The sequence below is a fragment of the Centroberyx gerrardi genome, chromosome 10 (assembly GCF_048128805.1).
Source record: "Centroberyx gerrardi isolate f3 chromosome 10, fCenGer3.hap1.cur.20231027, whole genome shotgun sequence".
Classification (NCBI taxonomy): Eukaryota; Metazoa; Chordata; class Actinopteri; order Beryciformes; family Berycidae; genus Centroberyx; species Centroberyx gerrardi.
This window is the reverse complement of record NC_136006.1, coordinates 21,505,251-21,532,250: the sequence shown is the minus strand read 5'-3', so window position 1 is coordinate 21,532,250 and position 27,000 is coordinate 21,505,251. Positions and strand designations below refer to the sequence as shown.

Below are 27,000 nucleotides of genomic sequence, written 5' to 3'. Positions count from 1 at the left end.
CAGAAACTACAGAATACACCTGTGAAATCGGTTCATCAGGATGTGTGTATTGACACAGGTCATTTCAAGTGCAAAGCCTTGTGTTATTTTCTGCAGAGTCCACAGTATACTTTAAATGTAGGCTACTGTGTCGACCAGAGAGGAAAGAGGGACAAAATAAATTCAACTTGACACTGCCAGGACCACATATGAGAGATGGCAGGACTATTGTTTCTTAACCAAACTGATATTTGGGGTTGAATTTGCATGTGGGCTTCAAGTGTGGCTCTGATGTGCCACAGGCTACATTCAATCTGTTATAGCCTACAAGTCTCATTCTTATTGATATTCTGGCATTACAAATACAGCTGGTATTCTTGTAGTTCTCTGAGTTTTGTGTAGTTTAAGACAATTCACCTTTTTTTTTTTTTTTTTTGAGTGAATGGGCTGTCCACTCACCTTTAGAATTCTTATGCTTTATTCAGACAGTGGGAAAGTAGCGAGGGTGACAGTAGGGGAGACACAGTAATCAAGTCAACTTTCTATGTATTGTATAGTCATAGGCATATATATGAAAATTAGATCTATATTACAAGTAAAAGCTCTTGAGGAGATTTATTTGTTATCTCTCCAGTATCAGTATCATTATCAACAGTTGATTTAAGTTTGGTCCACTCTTTTGTGTTTGCCAAAAGCTTCTTACGCCCCTGTGGCGCCAAGCCCTCCATATTATCCTGGTGATATATTATCCTGGTGATATATTATCCTGGTGATATATTATCCTGGTGATAGCCTCGAACAGTCTAACTGACCCGAAAAGACCTAGGGCCAAACAATAGCTGGCATATGACATCCGGGCGATAAGAGCAAAGTCCACACTATATGGTTGTTTTATGCTTCACGAGGACACGAGTGATGTCTCTACAGGATCATTACATTTCATAATCCCTCATAACCACAAAGCAGTGCGGTGCTCTACTACTGGTAGGCGGAGTCTGGAGGGAGTGGGCCTGCCCGGCGCTTTTAATACAGATGCGCTCCTCGGTGCGCTCTGCGTTCAGCGGCGAGCGGACACAGCACTGGGGAAGAGACGGAGCAGACAGCACCATGACTGCACCCAGCAACACGTACGATGTTATAGTGGTCGGGGGAGGAATATCAGGTAGGTGCAATATGAAAAAAAACTTCATTTCGCTCAATAAGGCGCGCGACGAGGCGGAGACAAACTCTGGATATATTGAGCGAATCCAAGCCATCGCGCACCGCCAGCAGTGGGCTGATGCGCTTTGTGTTACGGTGACAACTGTTGCACAGCACCCGCAATTGCGTAACTATTGTTACCCTCAAATGATAAGAGCCGCTGTCGGATGAGCTGGAGGGGGCTTATGCTCAGGTCTGCTGAGAATAGCAGAGACTTTTAGCAGCCTGCGGGGTTTCCTTCTCCACGGTGTATCATCCAGTTTATCCGTGTTTGCATGGCACGTCTCTTCCGTGAGGCCACCTCTCCCCGGTCCAGCGCTTTATCATTATAGGAGCGCCCGTTAAGTAACAGCTGACCTGTCAGATCATACTTCTGTATTATATCAGAGAGAGAGAGGGGAGTAGTATTATTAATTATTAATAGCTGCATCTGCGAAATTGATATTTGACTTCACTTGCATGTTTGCTTTCATATAGTCATAAAACCTGTTTTTCATTTTGCCTGCTAGCCAATAAGAGACAGGGTACACAGGTGAGGATGACCTAGTCTACATGTAAATAGCATGTGGTTCAATATCATTTGTTCCACTATCACTAGTTGATTTGATCTGTTGCAAACATCAGTGATCTTTCTGGCTGATGCCCCACATCCCAGTACAGAAGGTGAACTATTGCACTGATGCATGATAATTACACTGCATAATAGCTACCTACTTATGGGCATGCCTGTATTTGTTTGTCTTCAGCCAACACCTAAAGAGCAAAGTGTAAAGTAAATTAGACCGGAGCATCCTGGTTGAAGGTGGGAGCAGCTAAGGCTCTGCAGCTCCCTTTGAAAGCAGATTGTCCAGTTAGGTAACTCTTGGTTTCCTGGGCAGAGGGAGGTGTAAATTCCTGGAAGGGGAACTCTGACACAGAGCGCTGACCACACTTGATAAGAGGGAACATGTCTGGACTCTGTTCCCATCCACAGCCTTGTGTTTTTTTTTACTGTTGCTGTCATTTTTCAGGGTTGAAAACATCAGTCGCCCTATCAGAGCTGCAGACCACTTCCCTCTGATAGGTCTCAATCTTAAGATACATACATGTGTCATCAGTACAGACCGCCATAGAGTGCTGTCACAGAGCGCTAACTTATGACACATAGCAAGAAAGCACATTTTTTGCAGGATCACTTGATGATAAATACTAAAAGAGCATTTCTGTGGTTCTGACAGTGGAGTGGAGTGGAAGATAAATGAACAGCAGTGGAAATATTCTCTGTTGATTCTCTGTTGTGATTGTCTGAAATATGACAGTGTATCTATCATATCAGTGTGTCGGATCACGCAGAGTCACAAGTATGAATGCAATGTGGAGCCCAGTGACTATTCTGACCTCATGATGTTGTCACGATTGTTGCTGGATGGCTGGATCGCTGTGCTTTGCTGCAGCTACACTCAGACTCAGATCACTGTGACACTGTTACAGACGAGCGGTTATAAGGTTGTTATAAGGTTTAAATGCCTGACAGGTTCTATTCTGTGTTGACTGCTGCTGCTTGGCCTGACAGTGAGTGAGCCTCTGTGTGCTCTCGCTGCCCCCTGCCTGACCGCTGTCCTCTTTCTACTAGACAGACAGCTCGATTGACCGCGCGGCTGCCTGCCTGTCTGTCTGTCTATCTGTCTGTCTATCTGTCAGACAGTGAAGAATTTAGGTCAGTGTCAGTCCAAATACCAGTCAGACAAGCAAAATAAATGTTAGAGAAAAATGCTAACTTAATAATGCTGGCAGACAGCCCCCCGCCGGTGTTCTCCCGCTCCACCTCTCTCCACTTGTGTCACATTAGGGCGTTGTAATTACACCATTTGTTCATACTGCTGCCCTTTATCAGGCTGCAATGAGGCCCACATATTACAATCACTGTCCAATCAAAGGACAGACGACATGGGGGGGAAGAAAGAACGCTCTCTCCTTCTCTATCTCTTTTCTCTCTCTCCTGTTGTTCTCCTTTTGCCTGCAAATGCAATTGTCATTTGCCCGCCTGCCTGCCTGCCTGCCACCAGCCAGTAGGACTGTGGCCCTCGAGGGGGCAGCCAGCACTTTCTGAGAAAACACTAAACACTTCTGACAGCCTGTTACCAAACCAGCAGCAGGGAGGATGCTGAAGGAGGAGGAGGGGGGCGGTGGAGAGAGAGAGAGAGAGAGAGAGAGAGAGGAGCGGAAAACAGAAATAATGGTCTTCTGTCACGGCGGCTGTGAAAGTGGAGACTCTAATGAGGGAAATTGGGGCAGGAAGAGAGGAGGAAGGAGACAAAGAGGAGATAAAAAAATGTGTGAGAATTGGGGAAGGGAGAAGGGGAAATGAGTGTTTGGAAGGAGAGTGAAAGGGGGAACTTGAGGTGGCTGCAAAAAACAGAAAGAGGATGGAAGAGTGGAAACAAGCAAAGTGGAGAAGTGGGTGGTTTGGGGGTTGGAGGTTTATTTCCCCCTGCATTGACTCAAAAGCATAATGCAGACGTAAGCGATTGCAGTTCGGTGCAAGGCAGTTCTCATCAATGAAGTGAGCAGTAGATGATTGAGAGAACTTGGCTGGACTCACTGGGCCACAGTCTATAAACCCAGCTGGATTCCTCTTCTCCATAGACCTTTACCCAGGGAGGACAGCATTAAAACTAAATGACTATGTAATTGCAACACGCTCAATAGAAATTCTGGGTCAGTCCTCTTGAGTACATTTTCCAGCGACTCTGCTTTGCCAAGTTACTGTTTGCGTTTCTGTTAGTGGGGGGAAAGTGGCGCCACATTTACTTCATTTTGTTGATTCAATCTTGTTCATGGAAGGGCAAAAAAAATCTTCATCGTACTTAGATGACATGTAAAATCAGCTTTGCATTTGTGCAGTCTGGAGTGGTATATGTCTGGGGTTAGGCTATTTTGGGTGTGTTTATGTGCGTGTGTGTGTGTGTCCATGTCTTGGTGCCAGTCTGCCCAGTGCGCTCTTTTGTTCTTGTATATGAGTGATGGCATTTAGAGGTCTGGAAACCAGCCAGGGACAAAAGCCCACTGACACACCCTCATGCTAACACACGCACACACACACAGACACACACACAAAAACATGTGAACACACATTCGCAAACTATTAAGTGTCTTAGAGCTGAGCTACTTAAGACCACATAAGAATGACTGGCTCTCTCGCCACAGAAAAAAGTATTCCTTCCTGAATGAATCTTTCCCATATGGTATCATAATATTACTACACAGATCTTGGTTAACCTTTTTTGCGTTTTCTTGCTCTCAAAAGCTTTTGGACTTTTGTTCTTGAGTCATACTGAACCCTGCAATCCTTTGTCAGGCCAGTCCCACACCATCTGACCAGGACACTCAGGTGCACCTGTTGAGTCTACAGAATACACTATTGGTTTTCCCACAGCTTTGTTGAAGCCACATCCTTTCTAACAGCTCCTAAGGCAGCATGGAGCCTTTAGCCTTTCTGGCAGTCTGCCTAATTACCATCAACCAGCCTGCAATCCTAGAAGACCACTTTCTCTGTCCAGCTGTGCAAACAAGACAAGCTACCGGCCTAGCTGCAAAATGTAATCATTAGATGGATGTCCCATATATGCGTCTGTATGTATGTTTCTCTGTGCATGAGCGTGTGTGTTTGTCGTGTGTGTGTGTGTGTGTCTTTGTGTGTGGCAGATAAGGCCATGAGAAATGTGCGTCCGTAATCTCAGCTGTGTTAACCCTCTCTGAAATGATAGTGATTGTGAGAAAACCACATTTGGCTGATAGATGTTTGGACAACTGGAAAACGGATAGGCCTAATTTCTGTCTGTGTAAGGTGTGATATGTTAAGCATGGGATTTGAGGCAGGTGTTACGTGGGAAATGTTCCCATTTTTCTTCTCTGCTCCATGCAGGTTTGTTGTGTTTGGCCTGTCAGTCAAAATTATTTTGCAGCATTTCAGGCACAGTCCAAGTGTGCTGCTTTTCTGTGGTCGATTTATTTAATGTTGGCATGAAGAGGAGTTGTAATGTTCAAATGACTGACTACAGTCATGTCCCAAATGATGGCGATGATAGCCATTATTGATTAAGTACTGAAGATTGATCGATTTGAGCATGTGCATCAAGCAAACCTAACCTTCAGCCATATTGAACCGGCAGACTAAGTGTGTGTGTGTGCGTGTTCATCTTTGTAAAACTATTCGCTACACGCCTGACTGCCTTTCTCTGTTGCACAGAAAAACTTAAATCAATTCTAACACAACCTGAGCTCAAATCTTTACGCATCGCTCTCTCATCGCATGGGGAAAACACACTTTCTCATCTCTCTCTCTCTCTCTCTCTCTCTCTCTCTCTCTCTCTCTCTCTCACTCTCCTGTCTCTCTGAATTACAGGCTAACGTGTAATTGTTTTTCAATAGCACTGCTTGGTTTGTCGCCTCTAAACAGCCAATCAGTGTCTCGGCCCTGAGAACATGAGGCGGGGGAAATGTGATTGCTGCATGTCTCGTAAATGTCTCGCCCTCTGGATCAATACGTAGCCTTTAAGGGCCCCGATTCAAGAGGCTCACTTGTCGCTCGGCCGCTATTGGATTTTTTGTTTGTGTTCCTGTGTTTGTTCTGCAGGGGAGAAACCGCTTGACAGACAGCAGCCAGAGGATTCTCACTACTGTTATGACATGACGCCCCCTCTTTCCTCTTTCTCTTCCCCGGGTTTTGCTCCCAGACACACACACACGCATACATCCACACACACACGCCCACACGCACACACACACTGTCCCCCAGTTCTCCCCAGATGGAAATTGGCAGGCTTTTGTAACCTAGTAAGTTTTCAAAGAAAACAAAATGTCACACATTGAGAGCATTTAGCAGCACGGCAGCATGCAGAATCTCATGACTATTGAATAGTTTTGAGAAGAAAAAACAGTTGTCAGAGGGTTTCTTGAGAATCTTCAGTTCTGTTCTGTAAAACATTTCCTGTCATGGGCAGAGTGCTACTGCTCCTTCCCCGGGAGAAAATGTTTATAAAGTGCAAGTTATGTTCTCATTTTCAGTCTGTGAGAAGGCACATGCAGTTCTGACAACTGAGTGTTACAATGTCCACATTCAGTGCTATGGCACAGCTGAGAAAGAAAAGGCTGCAAAATGGAGATTCCTATAGTGCCAATATATGCCAGATGGTAGTAATTCACACATCCTAGTGTTTCTAAATGAATATTTCACTCCAAAATGAGACATACACCATGCGAAAAATGGATGCTTCACATTTTGAAGTGTTTTTTTTTTTTAACCCATTAATTTCTAGGTGTTATTGTTCAGACATGCTGTGTTTCAGTTCCAACTGGCAGCCAAGTCATCCATGATGAACATACTCTGCAGACATACTGGAGAAGCCAGCGTGTGAATATTAAAAGACCTTTTAGTTGCAGGAGCGTTGGTGTAGCAGACCTATGCAGGCACTTTGTGGCAGATGAGCCAGCAGCTAAGGCATTCCTGAATTGCTGTTAGAGACGCTGAGTTGAAGCTGCACGTCAACTCATCTGCTGCCAATGTGGGAGGCTGCTAATGTGATCTGGACTGTTAGAACTGGGCAGCGCTGGGGGACAAGAGATGGCGAGAGCCATCGGAAGTGGAAAGACAATTGACAGGTGGGAGGCAAGAAACAGGAGAGGAAAAAACAGAGAGAAGCGACAGTGGAGAGATGAAGACAGAAGCAAGAAAGGGCTTTGCAAGCAAGAGGATTCTTCTATAGGGATAATGCTGTTAAACATTAAGCTCCACATGATTAGACACCTTATGATTGTAGACTTTGGCCAGCAAATAACCATAGAGAGTTCAACAGCTAGTTTGGTTAGCTGTTTATGGCTGGCTGGTTAAGTAATACAGTTGATATGGTATGATAACTGTTGGAGATTAACAGGATCCATATCATTCCTAGAAGGAGCAGCTTTGTCAGCCTGATTATTTCAGTCATGAGATGTATGAGAAAAGATCAGAGAAGAAGAAACAGTTCCCCCACTCCAGGTCATTCACAGTAAGAATACGTACAGATTTGCTATATTATGAATTTGGAACATGCCAAACAGCCAATGTCAATGTAAGCTGGTTCGGTCCGTTTGCAGGTCAGACAGTCTCTCATAGTAGCTGGACAGTGAAAGATCAAAGTATTTGAGTTTCTTAGAAACTGAATAATGAAAAAAGAAGGCACAGGCTGACAGCCAGGTTTGGCTTTGTTTTGTTCTTGAGGTTGAAGATACAGTAGCTAATAAAAATAACTTCTTCTTCCAGTTCAGTAGTGTTGTTTTTTGTTTTCCTGGTCTTCAGATGAACCGGTTATGTCACTGTTGCTATAGGAGAAAGCTCCTAAGCTCTGTCTTTTCACACTGAAAGAATGGTCATTTGAAAACAAAGGGGACATTTACCTCTCCAACACACTGATGCACACACACACACACACACACACACTCTCTATCACAGACACAGACACACACACACACACACACACACACACACACACACACATACAAATACAGTTTGTCCCTGCCAAGTGGCTGCATCTTAACAATTACTGTTGTCAGGGAAACAGTGTCTGTCCTGCCTGTCTCGTTTTCCAGTAATAAGCACATTGTATTGACATGGCAAAGGGCAGAGGATGGAAAGGAGATGTTTATATGTGTGTGTGAAGTGGGGGAGATGTATATTGTGCAGGAGCTTTTTCTGCTCCTTCTTAAAACAAGTTAGAGCACGGGTCTACACTAAAAGACGAGACAGAACAGAGATTGCCACAAACCCACTCTTCACTATCTACCTTCAGGTCAAACGACAAAAACGACGCTGTGGATTTGGAAACTGACAGTAAATGCAGATGCAGACTGGAGCGAAAGAAAAAGCCAGTCTGGATTTTTTCTTTCTTTTTATCCTTACAAACATCACAGAGAGACAAGACAATTAGGTCAACCACAGCCCCAAGGTGCTGCGCTGGAGAGAGGAGCGACGGTGGGGAGCGAGGAGAGGGGGGAGAAATAAGGAGAGAGATAACTGCGAGGAGAGGAGAGAAGACAGGAACGGAGAGATAACGTGAAAAACAGAACAGGAACCGCCGACAGTGGGGTGCGGAAGAAGAAACAGGGTGAGGAGAGAGGGAGGTAGACAGAGGAGGAGCGATCTCCATTCTCTCTGAATAGGTCTTTGATTCTCCACCAAAGGCTGGCTGACCTTTTCCTCCATAGTAATCCCTTCAGGGACATTCTCCACGGCTGGGTGTAGAAGGGAAAAGCCACCGCATCAGGCTCAACCCCAGTCTATATGGCACAACCCACAACACACACTCAGCTCAGTCAAACAGAAAGACCCATATGTGAGATCTAACATTCATGACCTATACTCCCAACCTATATGGAAACCATTAAAGGCGAATACGTGGGGTTTTTTTTTAAGTTTGTCCCAATCTTCAAGGTTTTTTGGTGTCTGCACAGTCGGTGTAGTTGGAGACATCAGAGCTTGTTTTTCAGAAGAAGCCATTTCCTGCCATTCATTCTTGTACAGTATGAAAAACAACTTCCACAGACTTGAAGACTGCCAGAGCTAGATAATCCATCACATTAAACAAGAGGCCTTTAATTTGTCAAAGTTTCTATTTTATGGTTATTTCATTGTGACCAAGTTGTTTTCATATCATATCAGCCGCAGTATGTTATGCTGTGCTTAGTGTCAATCACCCGACACCCACAGAAAGACATGGAAGTCTCCGCCAGGCAAAATAATCAAAACATGTCACCTGACAAACTTTATTGTCACATCCATGTCTTTTTATTTGGGGCGTCTTTGTTAGCCGGGACAACAATTAATTTCAAGCTAGGTTTGAAACTGTAAAGTTTCTAAAAATGATGAAAACTGAGTACGTGTTAAAAAGACAGTAGTAAATGAGCTATAATTCTGAATGACACCAGTTCTCTCCTTTAGCCCCAGTGTGAGGCTGCAGTCACATAACATAGTCACAGCCTGAACAGACCTAGACCCACACCTGGACTCAATCTTTCCACCTTCCTATCACCATACCGCAGCCTTAATCCTCTTCACTCCTCTCCCTTATAAAAAATTGAAAAGAGCAGTTCCCAAACCCTTTTTTTCTTCCAGTCTGTCTACTTCATAGTTGCATGAGCTGAATTTCAATCTGCCCTCCGCTGTTCTCCTCAGCTGAAGTTCAGGACTGGAACAGTCTTAGCATGCTGATTTTCCCAGTGCTTAGCGGCGCAGTTCATTCCCCCCCCTTCATCTCACAGTGGGGAAGCGACTACGCGGAAATGGAGGTAAACAACAAAGGAATGCTCAGTCCTTTGAAGTCATGATGGCTTCATATGCATCTATTTGTCAAATTTATCCAAGGCTTTATGTTTTTCTAACAAAAAGATGATGCCTCAAAGAAGCCAAACAAGCTCTTTGATCAAAGCAGCACCCCAATAGGAGGCCACTTTCTCCGGTGAGTGCTGCGGGCATAAACAAGAGACGGAGACAATGAAAGATGCTCTTTGTTTTGGACGACAGAGAGTCTGACCTTTGATTTGAGCACACCTAATAGTATCAATTTAACTGGGAAGATCTGCAAGCTTTCTCTGGCCAGGGCTAATGCTTTCTCCAAAGCCTGGCAGGCTGGGTGTGTTTGTACAGGGGCGAGGGGGGGCAGGTCGAAGTTGGGTAATACATGACAAAGTACGTTTAAACTAATATACATCCTGCCAGCCTCTCAGGCTTAGCGGGATCTGGAGGGAGAGAGCGGGAGAGAGGCAAAGATGAGAAGGAGGGAGGGAGCGCGGGCCAAGGGCCGTGAAAACATTTGCACAGATGTGAGCGCCTGTTGAGACAGGGGAGCTCCGAGCGTGGAGGAGCTCACTGTGTGCCTTTTTTTCCTCTTGGCATTTCCTTGGCTCTCATCCTGTTTAGTCTCCTACCAGCTACCCCCGTGCTCAGTATGTGTTTTGCATTCTTCCATTTGGGCGTTGTCTGAAATAAAGCTCCCTCTGTATGCTACATGCAGTGAAGACTATCTTGTATATCTTACATGTAAACACTCATCTATCTCTTTCGCTCTTTTTTTCTCATGTCTGTGCTCTGCAGTGGGCTCTTGGATGGCTGCTGCACTGACAAAGTCCAGTGTCACTGGTATTTCAGCATAGAGTATGCTGGCTAATCCTCTGCCTGTGTGTGTGTGTGTGTGTGTGTGTGTGTGTGTGTGTGTGTGTGTGTGTGTGTGTGTGTGTGTGTGTGTGTGTGTGTGTATGCATGCGTGGGTGCACAAACTCTTTCGTGTGTGCTTGTGTAATGTCTTATTGAATTAAAGTTATGACAGCGATTGCCCGAGGTCAGTGTGTGGAAAGCTGTGTTCTCCGACGTGGATCAGTCAGTCAGTCAGTCAGTCAGTCAGTCAGTCAGTCAGTCAGAGGACATGAAAGCGCCGCTCTACTCTTTGGTCTGCTCTCTCTCTCCTCACATGATTAGCAGGTCAGCTGGTTTGTGTTTTGTTGTGGAAGCGTTCCTCTCTCCCTCGCATGCCTGCAAGGATATCCCCTCCCCCCGCGCTCCCACCTCTCCCACCAACTTTCCCCGTCCCCAGCCGGTGTCCCACTCATTCAGTAAGCAACTGATTCCCTCTCTCCGTCTTTTCCTGTCCAAAAGGTGCCTCACCCTAACCAGCACCCTCCCGATCCCCAGGAGGGTCAGAGAGAATCTCATCTCCCATCGCTTCAATTTCAAACAAAATTGTAGTTCTTATTGCAACGGTTTTATTTGCTAAGCTGAATGAAAGCAAAAGTGAGTGTGGGAGAAAAGGCATGCGAGGGCGGTCTGAGGAGATCTAGGCCATGTCACTGGAAAGAAAGAAAGAAAGAAGAAAGAAAGAAAGAAATAATTAATTCTAATTCTAAAACAGCTTTATTTTGACAAGTCCAGCTGAAAGCAGAGAAACTCATGATCACGTCAGCGGAAACAGGATAACAATAACACAAGATGAGAGAAGAGAGAGAAGAGAGAAAGAAAGAAAGAAAGAAAGAAACTGAGGCGTACTGTTTCTGGTACTGAGTCAACCTGTCATGATTGTTGACAGACCTCTGGTCATCATGGACAGCTGCTCGTATGGTTTCAATGCTGAGTCTGTCTTCTGTGCCTTTACTGGGGAAAAGTTAATCGGGACGAGGGATGAGGAAGGGAGGAGAAGCCTTTACAAACACTCACTCACACACACACACACACCTTGCTTATCTGCAGTAGAGGAAGCATACTTTATGTGTCCATGCTCACGTCTCTATTTCTCTCTCTGTGTGCAGGACTCAGTGCAGCTAAGCTGTTGAAAGCCAATGGGCTGAATCCTGTAGTTCTGGAGGCCAGGGATCGGGTCGGTGGACGCACCTTCACCGTACGGGTAAGACCAGGAGAGCCAACAGTAAATGTTCTTGTAAAAAGTTGCTTTCTTTCTTGCACCAGAATTCTGTATTGCAAAAATGAAGTTCTACTGTTTTATTTGAAACTTTTTTCAGCATTCTGCTCTGAGGTGAATGTTCATCTTTTTATGTTTTGACGGTGCTTTATGCAGAATAAGGAGACAAAGTACGTTGATCTGGGCGGAGCTTACATCGGCCCGACTCAGAACCGCATCCTCCGACTGGCCAAAGAGTACGGCATAAAGACCTACAAAGTCAACGAGCACGAGAGCCTGGTGCATTATGTCAAGGTGAGTGTCCCATTATCTGTGTGTGGTTTGGGATGAGTGCCACCTTTGGTTGGTATCATACCCGTAGAGACCCACTTAACCGAATACACTCGCATGTCAGCCTATGACAGATTCATACGTTTCCCAGAAGTGGCCTTGAGTGTTAGCTCTGGTCACTGTCGGCCATTTCCAGCAGATAACACACACCATGATGTGGCCATGATCCAGTGCGCAGGAAATGCGTGTCTGCACCAATCTGATGGGCTCATTCCACAGGCCATTCTAGGAAGGACATATGAATTCATCATCCACAACTAATCTGCTGAGTGTAATTTACGTGAATTACACAAGTAAACCTTCAAGGAATACATCAAGCGTTGGTCAACTTAGCCGTTAAGTGATGAGAACATAGACACCAAAATCATCCATGTTTACCCGGTAGAACATTTCCTATGGTGCTCCATGCTAACACTTTAGCATACACTGTTGAGTGATAGTAGGTAACTAGAACTATCCAAAGAAAGAAGACTGACCTTTTAGTAATAAAAAGTTGTTAGTAGCTTTATTACATGGCCTGCAGTAGGGTCATACATTTTAAAAGTGAAATATCATTAACTCAGTATAGCTTTTATAACTCTTGAGATAATGCTAGTTGCCTACTATCACTCAGAATAGTGTATGCTAAGGAGTTAGCATGGAGCCAATGATCTTCTGGGGACACATGGATGATTTTAGTGTCTATGCTCTCATCACGTTGACCAATTGGCCAATTCCTTTAAGTTAGAATACTTTCTGTACTGAGCTAAACCCTTACAGACTGCCAAGGAGGGAACTGATCCATCAAATCAGTCAGTCTTGTTTGCTCCAAGCCGGAAGAGTAGTTGGTTGATAATAATTGCAAGTGGCAGCTCAGCTCAGCTAACTGGCAGGTGTGAGAGATGAGTTATATAAACAGTCTGACCTGTGATTGCTTGATTCTGATTGACAGCTGCATTAATGTAGCTTCTCAGACTCTTCCCCATGGTTTTCAGGGAAGACCGAGGCATTATGTACCTATATCAATAATTAGTTTCCTACCAGTGACTGACTACATGTCTCTCAACCAGCCAGCCACCCCTCTCCTCCCCAGCATTAGTGACTGGCGATGCTAATCTACGCCTGAGGGACTTCTGTAATGCAGTTTCTCCTCCTCTGAGTGGTTGAAAAGAGAGGGAAAGCGAGGGAGGAGGACAACAAAAGGGAGAGACGGAGGCCATCTTTCTTCGTTCTTCTTATTCTTCTCTCCATATCTTATTAGGGTGGGCGCACCGCTGTCCTTAACACAGGCATGCTGTTCCGCCTGATTAGATTTGCTGCTGCTGCCATGTACCCTGGTTAAACTACCCCTACTGTAAATCAGCGGGCTGCTTCCTGTGTGTGTGTGTGTGTGTGTGTGTGTGTGTGTGTGTGTGTATAGAGGGGATAGCGAAGCTTATCTTGACATAGACTGTGTTCTTATACTTGACAGAGCTTATACAACTCCAGCCATAGTCAATGAACAGTAGCTTATTTTAGACATGGACTTTGAGCTTTCCTGGGGTGTGGACGTACACACACACACAAGGTACACACACACATACGCACACAAGGATTTTATGTGCACAACATTAGTATTTGAGTGACAGAGGAGGCATGTTTAGAATAGAGTGTGGTGTGTCAGTGGGTAATGTCAGAGGCCAATCGGTGGCTGCTGTGTCCTGCTCTACTCTTTCTGCATTCCCCTCAATTAAAGGGGTTTCCACCATATGAGTAGTGTTATGATTGTGCACCTATGTCCTGAACTATCTTAAATTTCAATAGAGCTGCATTGAGTACAGCTCATCTTGAAAGAAATCCTAGGTAGATGGGCAATATGCATGTTCAGATTCATCGCCTATGGTCACAGATACCACACACCCAGTCCATGGTGTCATAGGGAGAGTTTAGTGCTCTGGTCATCCCAGTACTGTAATTTAGCACCAACATACTACTGACATGACCTACTTCAGCAGGGCAGTGAAATGTCACCAGCATGAAGGTTGGCATAGATGGCAGTTACAAAATAAATCTGTGGTTTGGCAAAGGACTTGACAGGACAGCCGTTGTGTTTTGGAGCATTATGTGGGCTCAGAATCCATCCCTAACAGAGTATGGGAGCTCCTAGGTGAGTGTGTCTCCCTAGCTACTATCTCTGTGAGATCCACTCAAAGACACACACACACAACACACACACACACACACCTCCCCGGTAGCTTCCTGGCTGGTTTCCATGGCAGCGTGCCTCATCAAAAGCTGCTCACCCCTATCAGTGTCTGACAGTCAATGTTTGTATTTGTGTGTGTGTGTGTGTGTGTGTGTGTGTGTGTGTGTGTGTGCGTGCGTGCATGTGTGTGTGTGGAGGGGATGGGGGGAGATTTGTTTCTGCTGCCACTGCTGCCGTAGCTAGCTTTACAAAACCCTCCAAAAATTCCTGCCACGGTACTCGATGCCAAAAGTAGATTTGACTTCAATTTCAGTCGGGAAATCTCTGCAGCACAGAACCCAGACAAGCCAATTACACGAAAGATAACATCAACGATACCACTAGCACAGAAATAAACTTTCAGCTGGACGACAGTGTTGTCAAGCATCCGCCCTGCTGAAGTGTCCTCGAGCAAGACACTGAATCCCCAGCAGCTCCAGACTCTGACCTCTGACCTCCTTGTGGAGGGGGCAAGAGAAAAGAGAATTTCCCAACAGGGATCAATAAAATATAATCGTTTTATTATTATTATCATCTCTAATGACAGCCTTTGATTTCCCAATCTTTCCTAATGAAAGCCTTTGATTTATTTGGCCCTCGTCAGCGCCGTGCAATAAACCGCAATCTTCACCTAGACTTCACCGCGTGGAATTTGCATTTCATTCATAACCTTATGTTACGTCGCTGTTGTGAGTATCACTACAATGTGTTTTGAGTGTAAGTAGCTTTGGATTAGCCAAGACGCTATTCAGATGAACAAACTCAAAATAAGCACCGCGCGCTGCTGAGGAGTAACTGAAGTAATTTCCTAACAACAGCACTAATCCCAAATGCACAAGTAAAGAAAGCACACAGGATGAAACTGCCACTTATGTTCCCGGTCCTAATCGACACAACAGCGTTCACGTTACTCCACAGGACAGTAGCTGGAGTTAGCCAACCCACATGTGTGCCAAGGCATTGTGTAATTAGGGTTAGCATCCAAGCAAGCTGCGTAGCTAATCAGCTTTTCTATAGCAGATTGTAATCCAAAAGGCCAAACCTGGTTTCCCTTATCAGCAAACTACTCCCTAACAAGCAGCTGCAGCTCTCTCAGAACTGGATTCATTAATGAAGTATCACTATCAGGGATGGGGAAACAGACTTTGATTAAATACTGTCACTGGCTATCAGAGATTGAGAAAGAGCGGAGGGCTTTCAGGTTGCACCATCCCTTGGCCGAGTGTGGATATTAGCAACGTTCACAGGGCTATTGAGAGATTGCGCAAGTACCTTAAGCACTGCAATTCATTGTAACGTTGACACATAGAATCATAATTTAGTAGAGCTATAAATAAATTCATTTTTATAAGCTGTGAGGAAAGGTGCTCAGTGGTGTCGTACAACTTTACACCGTTGCATCTATCATCACATGCGGCTCAGACCCTCTCCACCTCTGGCCCGGCATCTAATTAAAGACACAAAGACCTGTGAAGAAAGAGACACTTCCATTTGTGGCAGAATCCTCGTGGGAGGCTGAATCATACCAAGCCCCTGGACTTCAGTGCGCTCGTTTTGCTGTGGTTATTCTGGGATGGCGGACTATTCTACCGTAGCACAGCAGGAAGCACACCAGTTTGGTTTTCACTGAAACAGCAAGTCTGTTTAAAGAGGTGGAGACAAGGCTCTCCATGTAATCACAATGGTGGATGAATCAACAGACATACCGGATATCATCTTTGAACTCTGAAGCAGCAGGTGGAAGAGTGTATTAGTCCGCTTAGCCCCCGTTTCTCCACCTGTATCTACTGATAGAAATACCTTCCAGTCTGCAGTACGGTTGTCTCTGTCTTCCTGCACTGCTAAGGTCGATACTTTCCCCTTTGAGTGAGGCTGACTTGCTGCTCACTGGCAGTGTCGAAACAGATGCTGCCTCTCCTCCCTCTCCTCCCCCTCCGCTCCCCTCCTCTCCTCCTTGTGTATTCACTTCACCAGCATCACCATGGTGACAGACCCGTCGGTACTGAGCATGGTGTGGTAGCAGGTACTGTACCTTGATAAGGCGCCTCATCTCCTCTCTCTCTCTCTCTCTCTCTCTCTCTGTCTGTAAGAAGGAACTTTTTGGGGGTCAGTTTCATTTTCCAGACTGCACTCTGGAATGAATTTCTTCAACATCAATTAATTCTTCATGTAGTTTCGAGATGATCACAATCCCACAGCTACACGTTTTGGCATTCTGCCTTCTTCAGTGGCTGTGACTCAATTGTGATCAGTCTGTTTATGCTAGTAATCGTACTTTATTGAGATCCTGCGCCTGATAAAAAGCCAAAAAGAGAGTATTATTATTATTAGGAAGTATTATTGAAGAGAACACATTGTTACCCATCCAGATCATGGACTTCCATTCATTTTGGATGGAGGAAGTTTCATTCACTTATATCTTTGGCAGTTACCTCTACTCGTCAGTTGATATACTTTGTCTACAGTACTACAGTCTGATACTGTAAGCTGTTATATCGGTCTGCTTAACAGACAAAACAGGTGGTGAGCTTGAAATTAGCACTAAGTTAGTTTGCACCTGTTAGACTGAAGTCGCCAACAGCTGATATCTTGTGCCAGTATTCAATATCTTTACATATGACCATTTTTATGCCAAGAAATTTGGAAAAGTATTCGTTGTTGACCCCATTATTTTATTCTTGGCTGGTGGAATAGTCTGTGAAACAGCATGGGACACTAAAACTCCATTAAAGAGCGAAATTCTTTTAGGTGGGTTAGCAGCTTGGTAAGACAGGGAGATCCACCCCACCTACAGTATTCAATGGTAGGGGGAACTCTGGGATACATTAGGCCTTTAAATGAATAGTCAGTTTACAAAAAATTGAAAGAATAAATACAATATATTGCAGGCTTTACATATTGTTTTTTATGTAGCTGTGGTCAGAACCAACATCATATCGGCAGTGGACGACATGACTGGCCGATATCAGATATTTCATAAAAGGCCAATCCTGGCCTGATATATCAGTCTAACCCCAGTCAATACCACTATATAAGAGGGATCCATATCTGTGCTCGACTTCAGAAAGCCTCTGTGTAGGCCTGCGGCTGAAGAGGAATAGTGATTCACTGGGACAGAGAGCACACACACCTTGTATCAATGGCGCCACTCTAGATAACCGATGTTTGTGTCTTTCTCGCAAGGGAGGCTGGTGTCTAATGGGCTTTGAAACAAATTTACCTGTCAAGCCAAATGTCATGGATGTTACGCTAGACAGAGTAGACAGAGTTACGTAAACACACACACTCCATTGAACAGATATTGTTCCTCACACACCTAAATGGAGTTTGCTAGATCACACAGACACAGTACCAAGCAGCAACCTTTACCTGGAATTCACCCATGGAAACACCAAAGGTAATGGTAGAGCTTAACACGGCATGAGTCGACCTTGATCTTTCAGTCAACCTTTATCCCTTTTCTCTCTATATGTCTAAATCATTTGCACAGTTGAGAAATAGAGTGAGAGTCCAGTAAATGAACAAAGCATGGATTGTGCCCACTCTTATCAGGTTTGCTGACTCTGAATCTTTGATCAGTTGTAAAATATTGGCCAACTGGCCATATCCAAAGCTGTTTCTCTGCTTTCCATGTAGGAAGGATTACTGCAGTGTCATTGCAGATACACTGTTCACAGTCATTCTGACTAAGCACATAGGGTTCAACTGACATGGGTTTTGGGATATGGGATGACAATACCAAAATTTCAGCTTTGAAGCTGCCGATAGCAGATATTTTGTGTTCAACATCTTTAAATATGACCATTTCTATGCAAATAAATCACAAAGAATCAGTGTTTCCCCCAGAATTGTATTCATGTCAGGGTGGGAAAGCCTCTGGAACAGCATCGTCCACTGAAACCCAGACTAATGAAATTCTTTTAGGGGAGCAGCTCTTTAAGGCAGGGTGACCCACCACACCTATTTAATGGTAGGGGGAACTGACATTACTGCCTTAAAATGAAGAATTATTTAAAAAAAACATTTAGAACAATTATATGAATAAATGAATTAAATATGCAAATACAATAAAATGTCATCGCCGATTTTACAGACTGTTTTTAGTCAGAGGAAGCTGATATCCAATATTTAATAAAAAGCCAATATCAGGCTGATATATTGGCTAACAAATATATCCGTCTAACCCTAATATCAGCAGGTGTCTATTTCCAGCTGTGTGGTATTGAGCAGAATTAATGTATTATATGTAAGTGTGACACAACTGACCCAAATTTGGAGTTGACCAAATTTGGAATTAACTATGATATTAACTAGGATTTAAATGTATCATAATCTTTGTATAGCAATTATGGAGGCAATATTGAGGTTGCTGGTAATTATGACAATGGCATTGCCAATGATGGATGTGATAATAATGTTGATGATGATGATGATGATGATGTGTGTCCAACAGGGAAAGTCCTACCCATTCAAAGGCTCCTTCCCTCCCATGTGGAACCCCTTCGCCCTGATGGACTTCAACAACCTGTGGAGGAAGATGGATGAGATGGGCAAGGAGGTAAAGAAAGACTCATCATCATCATCTCTGTTCATTTATATCCCCACCCACCCACCCACCCACCTCACCCCCCTCACCCCCCTCACCCCCCTCACCCCCCTCCTCCTCCTTGCTCATCTTTGCTAGATGTTTACTTCCTGTTTCAGATCCCTAGAGAGGCTCCCTGGAGAGCTCCCCATGCTGAGGAGTGGGACAAGATGACCATGCAGCAGCTCTTGGACAAAATCTGCTGGACCAGGTAGAACATAACATCTCAGATGCTTGACGTAGTGCGCTTTCACCATCATTAAAAATAGAGATTTGCTGATTGGCTGATTAAATGAAAGCTTAATAAATAGATGAAATATTTGTCTAAGATCTGGTAGTCTACACACACCTTTTCCACAGTTTTTAGGTATGAAGGAATAATAAGTAACTATTCCTCTACCCCCCCTCCCCTATCTTCCAGTGCTGCCCGTCGCTTCGCCAAGCTGTTTGTCAACGTGAACGTGACCTCTGAACCCCACGAGGTCTCGGCCCTGTGGTTCCTCTGGTATGTCAAGCAGTGCGGAGGAACCATGAGGATCTTCTCCACCACCAATGGAGGACAGGTACAGTATGTGCATGCTTAGATGCATCTGTGCATGCGGGCGGGGGGGTTTCTTGTCTTGTGCGCCTGTCCATCTGGCCATACGTGTATCCCGTAGAGGTACATTCACTCATGCAAAACAGGCTGAGTGTTACCGAGAGATCCCACAGCTTCCAAAATGAGCCCCGATCCCTGTCCTTAGTTTCCCCCAGATCAGCGCAGCATAATTATTGCCTTCACAAAGGCCGTTTTCTTGGAGCGCTGAGGGAGCCCATTCTGCTGCCATACTTTGGAAGGTCTGAGTGGCCCTGTTGCCATGGCCACGGAGGAAGGGGGACGTGTTTGGGTAATTAGAGGATGCTGTTGCTAGCTCCATTGTCATTTCCTGTTTGATAGACCTCCCCGTTTCAATTACGTGCACACTTATGCACGGGTACGCGCATGTACACATACACACACACACACTGCTTTGAGCTCAGGTTTTGTTTAGAATAGAGAGACTTAGATGAATGGTATCCATTTACTCAGCTCGTAACCTTGGGTTTTCATGCAGGCCTGAAGTAATGTGTAATGGAGAAGATTTGGACAGTCGGCATTAAGGATCAACTCTTGAAAACTCTCCGTGCCCAAAATCCTTCCTTTCCAATGGAACTCAAAAGTAAACATCTCCTGGACAACAAGAAGCCTGTCTTTGATCAATACAGAGAAACGCAGCATCACCCCATTTAAATCTCTGGACCAATTCTTGTAATGGGTCTGTAATTTTCTGGGCAGCCTGGCAGTCCAAAGCCATCCAAATGCCACAGTACAATGCACACAATGTGTTTGTGATCAAGGGGAGCAGAGAGTTGACTCTAACCATATGGAAAAGGTCACTGTCTGTTTAACTCTGTGTAACATAGGCTTGGCAGCTCCTAATCTCTCTCCACCCCCTCTGTCCTCTCTCTATTCACCATTCAGCAGTTGTTGGCCTGAGCTCTGCAAAAACACTTTCCCCTGGTTCAAGAAGTTAAAATTTGTGAAAGTTTGTGGAGAAGGTTTCAGGATACTAAGCGTCTAACATGGTCATCAATCAAGTAACAGCTTGCCCTAGAAAGAGACCAAGGTTTTTCTTGGCACAAGGCGATTTGGAACACCATTTGCACCTTGTTTCATCGGCTTGTCGCATAAATCTAGGTTTTATGAGAGCGGGGGATGCTTTCTCTGGCCGGGATTTGGTCCACAGAGACCGGTTTATCTAACATCAGCAGAGACCGCCTTGCAAGTAGAGCGTAGCAAGACTTAGGTCCTTCCAGTTTTGTTGCATCTGGACTGTGTGGTTTAGCCGAAGCTCCTATAGTGGTAGCCAACACAGAGGTCCCCACACCCTGCTACCTTCCTCGGTGTCTGACCCCTGACCCCCTGCTCTCTCCTTCCATCCCTGCAGGAGAGGAAGTTTGTGGGCGGCTCCAGTCAGATCAGTGAGGGCATGGCCAGGGAGCTGGGTGACCGGGTCAAACTGCAGTCCCCAGTCTACAGGATCGACCAGACCGGAGACATGGTGGTGGTGGAGACAGTCGACAAACAGACCTACATGGTGAGCGACTGCAGCACATACTGGATCTGTTCTATTTGCCTTTTGTCCTTTTGCGCCTTCACCTCCCAGTTGAATATGCACTTTTACATTGGTAACACTTTACTCAAGGCATATTGTGAGCCATCATAGGCATATTATAAGTCTATTACATACAGGCATGTTGTAATAACAACAGAAAATAAAGTGCTTTTAATGTGCCTAGAATGCCTTATAATATATTATAATACACTGTAATATAGTAAGAGCAGCAGTTATATACAGTATAGTGTTACCTCTACATTCACTAAGTGATACCCTTGTAAACAAGAAGAAATAGGTGTGTAGTAAGAGACAGAGAGATAAACAGAGATAGAGCACAGAAACAGGGTGAAGGTTCTTCCAAAGCTGCAGTATTGTGAATTCTGTGACTTTCTTCCACCCACACAGTCTGAATCAGAGGCTGCTGCTTTCAACATTGTTCTGTGCTGCCACCTACAGGCCGCCTGGCAGCCTGCTGCATGCAATGGCAGTGATGTGGCTCATTCACATTGTGCTCTCTGTGTGTGTGTGTGTGTGTGTGTGTGTGTGTGTGTGTGTGTGTGTCCCCTCTCTGCTAGGCCAAGTATGTGATCCTGGCCACGCCTCCTGGTCTAAACCTGAAGATGCACTTTAACCCTGAGCTGCCCCCGCTGAGGAACCAGCTGATCCACCGCGTCCCCATGGGCTCCGTCATCAAGTGCATGGTCTACTACAAAGAGAACTTCTGGAGGAAAAAGGGTGAGGAGGCAGGGGGAGGAGGAGAATGGGAGGGAGGGATGGTGGTACTGGTAATATGCTGGTAAAATATACATATATGACTCTATTTCTTTCCCTTTCTCCATTTCTCCCTCTCTCTCTTTCTCTCTCTTGCTTTCTCTCTCTCACTGTAGCCTGTGAAGTTGCAGCTAGCTAGCTGGCTACCGGAGCTTGTTCCCTTTGCAGGAGATGGAACATTCCAACTAGCTAAAAGCCTGCTGGGTAGTGTAGTTCTCACACTCTGTGTGTGTGTGTGTGTGTGTGTGTGTGTGTGTGTGTCATCAGGTTACTGCGGCAGTATGGTGATTGAGGAGGAAGGTGCTCCCATTGGCCTGACACTAGATGACACAAAACCTGATGGGACTGTACCTGCTATTATGGGGTGAATATGGAGCTCTGGTCCTCTGCAAAATGACCAAAAAAATATAAAATGTACTACATTATATAAAACTGTAATTGCTTATTCATGTTCAGTTGCGCAGTGGCTTCATGTTGCTCTTATCCCTCTGTTTCAGATTCATCCTCGCTCGCAAATGCAGAAAGCTATCAGGCCTGACCAAAGAAGAGAGGTAGACGCATGGTGGAGACAAACAGATGAATACAGTCTTGCATGCAGCAGGATAGGTTTAATCCTAACTGTTGTCTATTGTGTGTAGGTTGAAGAGGATCTGTGAGATCTACTCCAGAGTGCTGGGCTCAGAGGAGGCTCTGCATGTGAGTTCAGGCACAGAATAAAGCATAGTGAACACATACTCGCACAACTACAGTGCAATTACATTCATTACTAGTTGAACCATTCATGACTCTGCCTGTCTCTGTCAGCCTGTGCACTATGAGGAGAAGAACTGGTGTGAAGAGGAATACTCTGGAGGTTGCTACACAGCCTATTTCCCCCCAGGAATCCTCACCCAGTATGGCAAGTAAGTCTCACACACACACACACACACACACACACACACACACAATCCCTGTCACTGGCTATTCAGCAGTTATTTAATACCTTGTCATCTTGACATATATATCGGTGTATGGGTCTAACCCTCTATAACTTATCCGTCTCTCTCTGTCATTGCCTCTCTCCAGGGTCTTGAGGGAGCCGGTTGGCAGGTTGTACTTTGCAGGAACGGAGACGGCCACAGAGTGGAGCGGCTACATGGAGGGGGCGGTGCAGGCCGGGGAGCGGGCCGGCAGGGAGGTCAGGGCACAGCCAGTCACAAAACTCTTGGATCAAACCACAGTCAAATCTGGGTCAAATCTTCAAATGACTGCCACAATACTTTCCTGTGATTGTTGTGTGGCGTAACTGAAGAAATCGTATAGAAATGAATGAATTGAATATGTGAAAAAGTCCAGTTCTATGCATACTGTGTTGTGCCTGCTGTACCAAGCGATGTCTTCTGTTGCAGGTCATGTGTGCGATGGGTAAAATCCACCAGAGTCAGATCTGGCAGCCAGAGCCTGAGTGTGTGGTGAGGAATCTTTCAGAATTTTTATAAACAGGCCAAATGAGATTCAAAAGACAAATAAACTTAACCTTGCCCCTCCCACTCTCTCTCTCCATCAGGAGGTCCCGGCCCTCCCCTTTGTCACCACCTTCTGGGAGAGGAACTTGCCTTCAGTGGATGGGTTCCTCAAGTTCATGGGCATCACCACCTTCCTGTCTGTTGCCACGGCAGCCGGCCTGGTGGCCTATAAGAAGGGGTTCCTTCCCCGGAGTTAAGCTTCAACACCCCGCCCACGCCCCTCATCTAACTCCTCTGCATCTCAAGCGGGGCAAATCTCAATAGACACTGTACTCTTGTACTTCTAGTGCACTACTTTTTGACCCAAACTGCAAAGTAGTGAACTACGTAGGGTATAGGATGTTGTTTGAGACACACCCGACTGTGTATGTCACGGGAGAAGGACTGTTCAGCTCGCTCACTACACTACTGCATCATCGCTCGATTCACTGTCTATTCACAATAGAGAGAAAGAGAGAGAGAGAGAGAGAGAAAGAGAGCAATGGGCTAATAAAAGGGAGAGAGATGCTCACTTGAGAGGAGTTGAGGAGACCTGTGGCTGTGATAACTGCAGTATAAAACCAAAATAAGTCTGAGATTCAGATTGTAAAAACCAATGAAGTGAAGGAAAAAGATCTAAATCAGTTATTAAAAAAGGAAAATATAACTATCACCATTAACATTCCGTACATTTGCCAATGACATTCACATTCTTTATTACGTGTGTGAGTTTATTAATTTGTCGTGCTCATTTTGTGTGTATGAGCTTGAGCGTGTTTGTTTGCATGCATGCGTACATGCGTTGATGAGCATGCGTGTGTGTGTATGGGTCTATGTAAATTGTGTACTAAGGTGTGTGTGCATCCACTATGTCTAATTACCTCTGCTGATTTTAGGTGCTGATTTATTCTGGCCATGCAGCTGTAGCTAGCTGACAGATGAGATCCAGTTAACGTCAGAGTAGAATAGAATTGTGCCATCGTCCATTACAAAATCATGAAGAAGGTTGAATAAAACCTGCATCCAGGGGTATTGCGTCTCTACTAAGCTGCTGTGTATGGTTAATAAGTATAAATAATGGAAGCATTTGAATGTATTTTCTTCAGATTAGATAACACTAAGTATTCGTTGGTCTTTTATGTAATCATATATTTGAAATATGCATTTTTAATTTTGATTTCATTCAGTTTAGATGCAGACAAGGCGTAATACTGTACTTAACCATGAACTGTATGTTAAGATTTGAAAGCAGCCCAATGCTGATATGTGTGTTATTATTAGAAGCCATTTTAGATTTCACCACATTTGTATTCCGATGCGTGAAGACACAGCAAGCCTAGAATCCCCCTGGGAAGGACTCTTCTCTCCATCAATAGAGTCTAGTAGTATAACAAGACTTCCATTCTATTGATTTGCATTGCACCTATTAGATACTATCTTATTTACTTGAAGAGAATCTTACTAGTTTCAGTCAAAATGTATGTTTTCTAACAAAGGTATTTTTTTCTGTTTCTTCTTTTGAGGAAAGAAAGCTATTGCCTCTTATGAAAATAAAGTTTAGAAAATAGATGAAGAAATTAAGGGTTTCACTCCAAAATGCTCGACTTCCATTTGGGGGGAAAATTGTCACCTGATATTCATTCTTCAGTATTTCAACAATGCAACTGATTATATCACTTAAAATGTTTATTGTTTACTATTTTGCAAGCAAAGATCTTTAGTCAGCGAGTAACTTCAACAGCATTTCATAATGAGTTGTACTTCGGGCGTCATTTTCAATCATTGGAAATCTGATTTTGGAGTGAAACCCTTCAGATAGATATAAAGAATACAGATTATTACATTACTGAATCTAAACAAGAGAGTTCTACCATTAGTCCGTCTGTTCTGAAGTGTACTGTACTGTGTGTACAGCGCTGTATGTCCATTGAGTGGATCATGCTGTTCGTGTCCCAAAGACAGGTGTGTTTGTGAGTGTAGTCTCTGTTGTGCCTTAATGGAAGTTGTGGTGTTTTTGTCATATATCTCAAGTGCCTGTGTGACTATGACACTCTCTGCCCTTGTTGCCCCACCCTCCCCCCCTCCCCCCCTCCCCCCTCCCCCCTCCCCCACCCCACCTGCCTGCACTGAAGGTGAGAGGTCAGATGGGTGTAAGGCATCATCAGTAAATACTTATGTAGGGACCGGAAAAACAACACTTTGTCTTAACACATCCAGAAGCTTTCATTTTTAAATTTCCCCGTAATCCTATTGGCTGATCTGTCACCTCTGGAGCCAATGAATAACCTGTATTTTCCCTGAGTTATGTCCTCGCCGTTAGCTTTACCCAGGCATATACTGTACAACACAGTGTATACTGTGAGTAATAGAGCTCAGTCTTCTGGGTTGACCAGGCCGCTCACCTTCAGTGAAGCCAGGTGTGTGTGTGTGTGTGTGTGTGTTTTGTATTGTTGTGATTGCAGTGCTTCACTATCTGTCTACCCTTGTGGCGCCCTCATGTACGCTCTCTCTCTCTGTAGCTGCTCGCTTCACCCTGTCTGCACTACTACCCCACCCCCACCCCCCTCCCCTAAAACCCAGCACATTGAGTGGTTTTGCACTTGACTCTCCTAGGCCTACTCCAGAGGCAAGGGGTTGTATTCTACTATATTATAGAGAAGGATTGGACGATGATGTCACTTGCACTTCAGCTGCTTCCAGGAAGCCTGGTGTCAATGTTAACCATTACCTGACTTCAGTGAACAAAACAAAGCCAGAGCACTCGACCTGTCCTTCCGAACTCCCATCACTGATCCATCAATAAACATGGTGCACGTTAACTCCATCATCTGATCCTTCTTTATGGTTTTCTGTCGACCGCAGACCGTCCCGTCCCTCTTCTCCCTCTGTGCATATGAGCCTCCCTGAATATTCCTGTGACCCATTCTTTGACGTCTTTGTTTGATTCCTCCACAAAGCTGGTGATATTTGAAAAAAAAAATGTGAAATAAATCTTTTACTCGTCTTAAACTGTTTTTCTGTGTATCATTAAGTATGCTGGTTGGGGTGGGGATGTGGGTACATATGTCACGTTCACTTCCAGGATCAAACGATTATAGTTTAGGCTGCCCTGACCGTATCACCGCATCACACATCACACAGCCCATATATCCTGTGTGATCTTACAGTGCACTTAACCAAATGCGGCTAATAGCAGATAAATTGGCAGAGGTGAGTAGCAGAGGAGCTCTGCCCCCATCAAGCTGTGGCCAAGGTTATTAAGACAGATGGGTAAGTGATTCTCATTATGCTCACATTTAGTACAGTCTCACTGTAATTTTCAAAGCAGCCCTCTAGCCTGGCCGAAACCCTCTCTACAGTGTGTGTGCGTGTGTGTGTGTGTGTGTGTGTGTGTGTGTGTGTGTGTGTGCACGTATTAACCAATTCACATCAAGATGTCTGGCATGGACCCAAGGGAGCAGAGGTTCAGGCTAACACAGCGGATGGAAGCGGTGCTGCTGGCCACATGGTGGCAGTAGTGAGTCACACACAGGGCCCATTTCTTCAGCAGGGGATAGACCAAAGGGGAGGGGAGCGGGGGGGCAGAGGGGTTGGGGGGCAAGAGACAGAGGGTGCCAGTGTGAAACCAAACAACAACACTTATCAGAGATGTCAAACTCCTAACGTGTAGCCTTTTGTACTGATTCACCCAGATACAGTCTGCCCCGTGAGACAAAACACACTGTAGGGTTCTGCTTATCTGTATCAGACCAGTCTAGTCTCTCAGGGTGTGTGTGTGTGTGTGTGTATGTGTGTGTGTGTGTGTGTGTGTGTGTGTGTGTGTGTGTGTGTGTGTGTGTGTGTGTGTGTGTGTGCCCGTGCTCATAACTGTTCTCTCTCTGCTGCCTCA

The 27,000-nt window shown here is 44.9% G+C and overlaps 1 protein-coding gene across 1 annotated transcript; it reads left to right on the top strand.

Moving 5' to 3' along the window:
* The first annotated feature begins 1,046 nt into the window (after nucleotides 1-1,046).
* Nucleotides 1,047-26,120, top strand: mao (monoamine oxidase). The gene is made up of 15 exons (XM_071926346.2): nucleotides 1,047-1,141; nucleotides 11,491-11,585; nucleotides 11,757-11,894; nucleotides 18,587-18,691; nucleotides 18,838-18,929; nucleotides 19,140-19,281; nucleotides 20,686-20,835; nucleotides 21,432-21,591; nucleotides 21,895-21,991; nucleotides 22,125-22,178; nucleotides 22,266-22,323; nucleotides 22,432-22,529; nucleotides 22,693-22,804; nucleotides 23,016-23,078; nucleotides 23,174-26,120. The coding sequence occupies exons 1-15, from the start codon at nucleotides 1,087-1,089 to the stop codon at nucleotides 23,327-23,329; spliced, it is 1,575 nt and encodes a 524-aa protein (XP_071782447.1). The 5' UTR covers nucleotides 1,047-1,086; the 3' UTR covers nucleotides 23,330-26,120.
* Nucleotides 26,121-27,000: the final 880 nt, after the last annotated feature.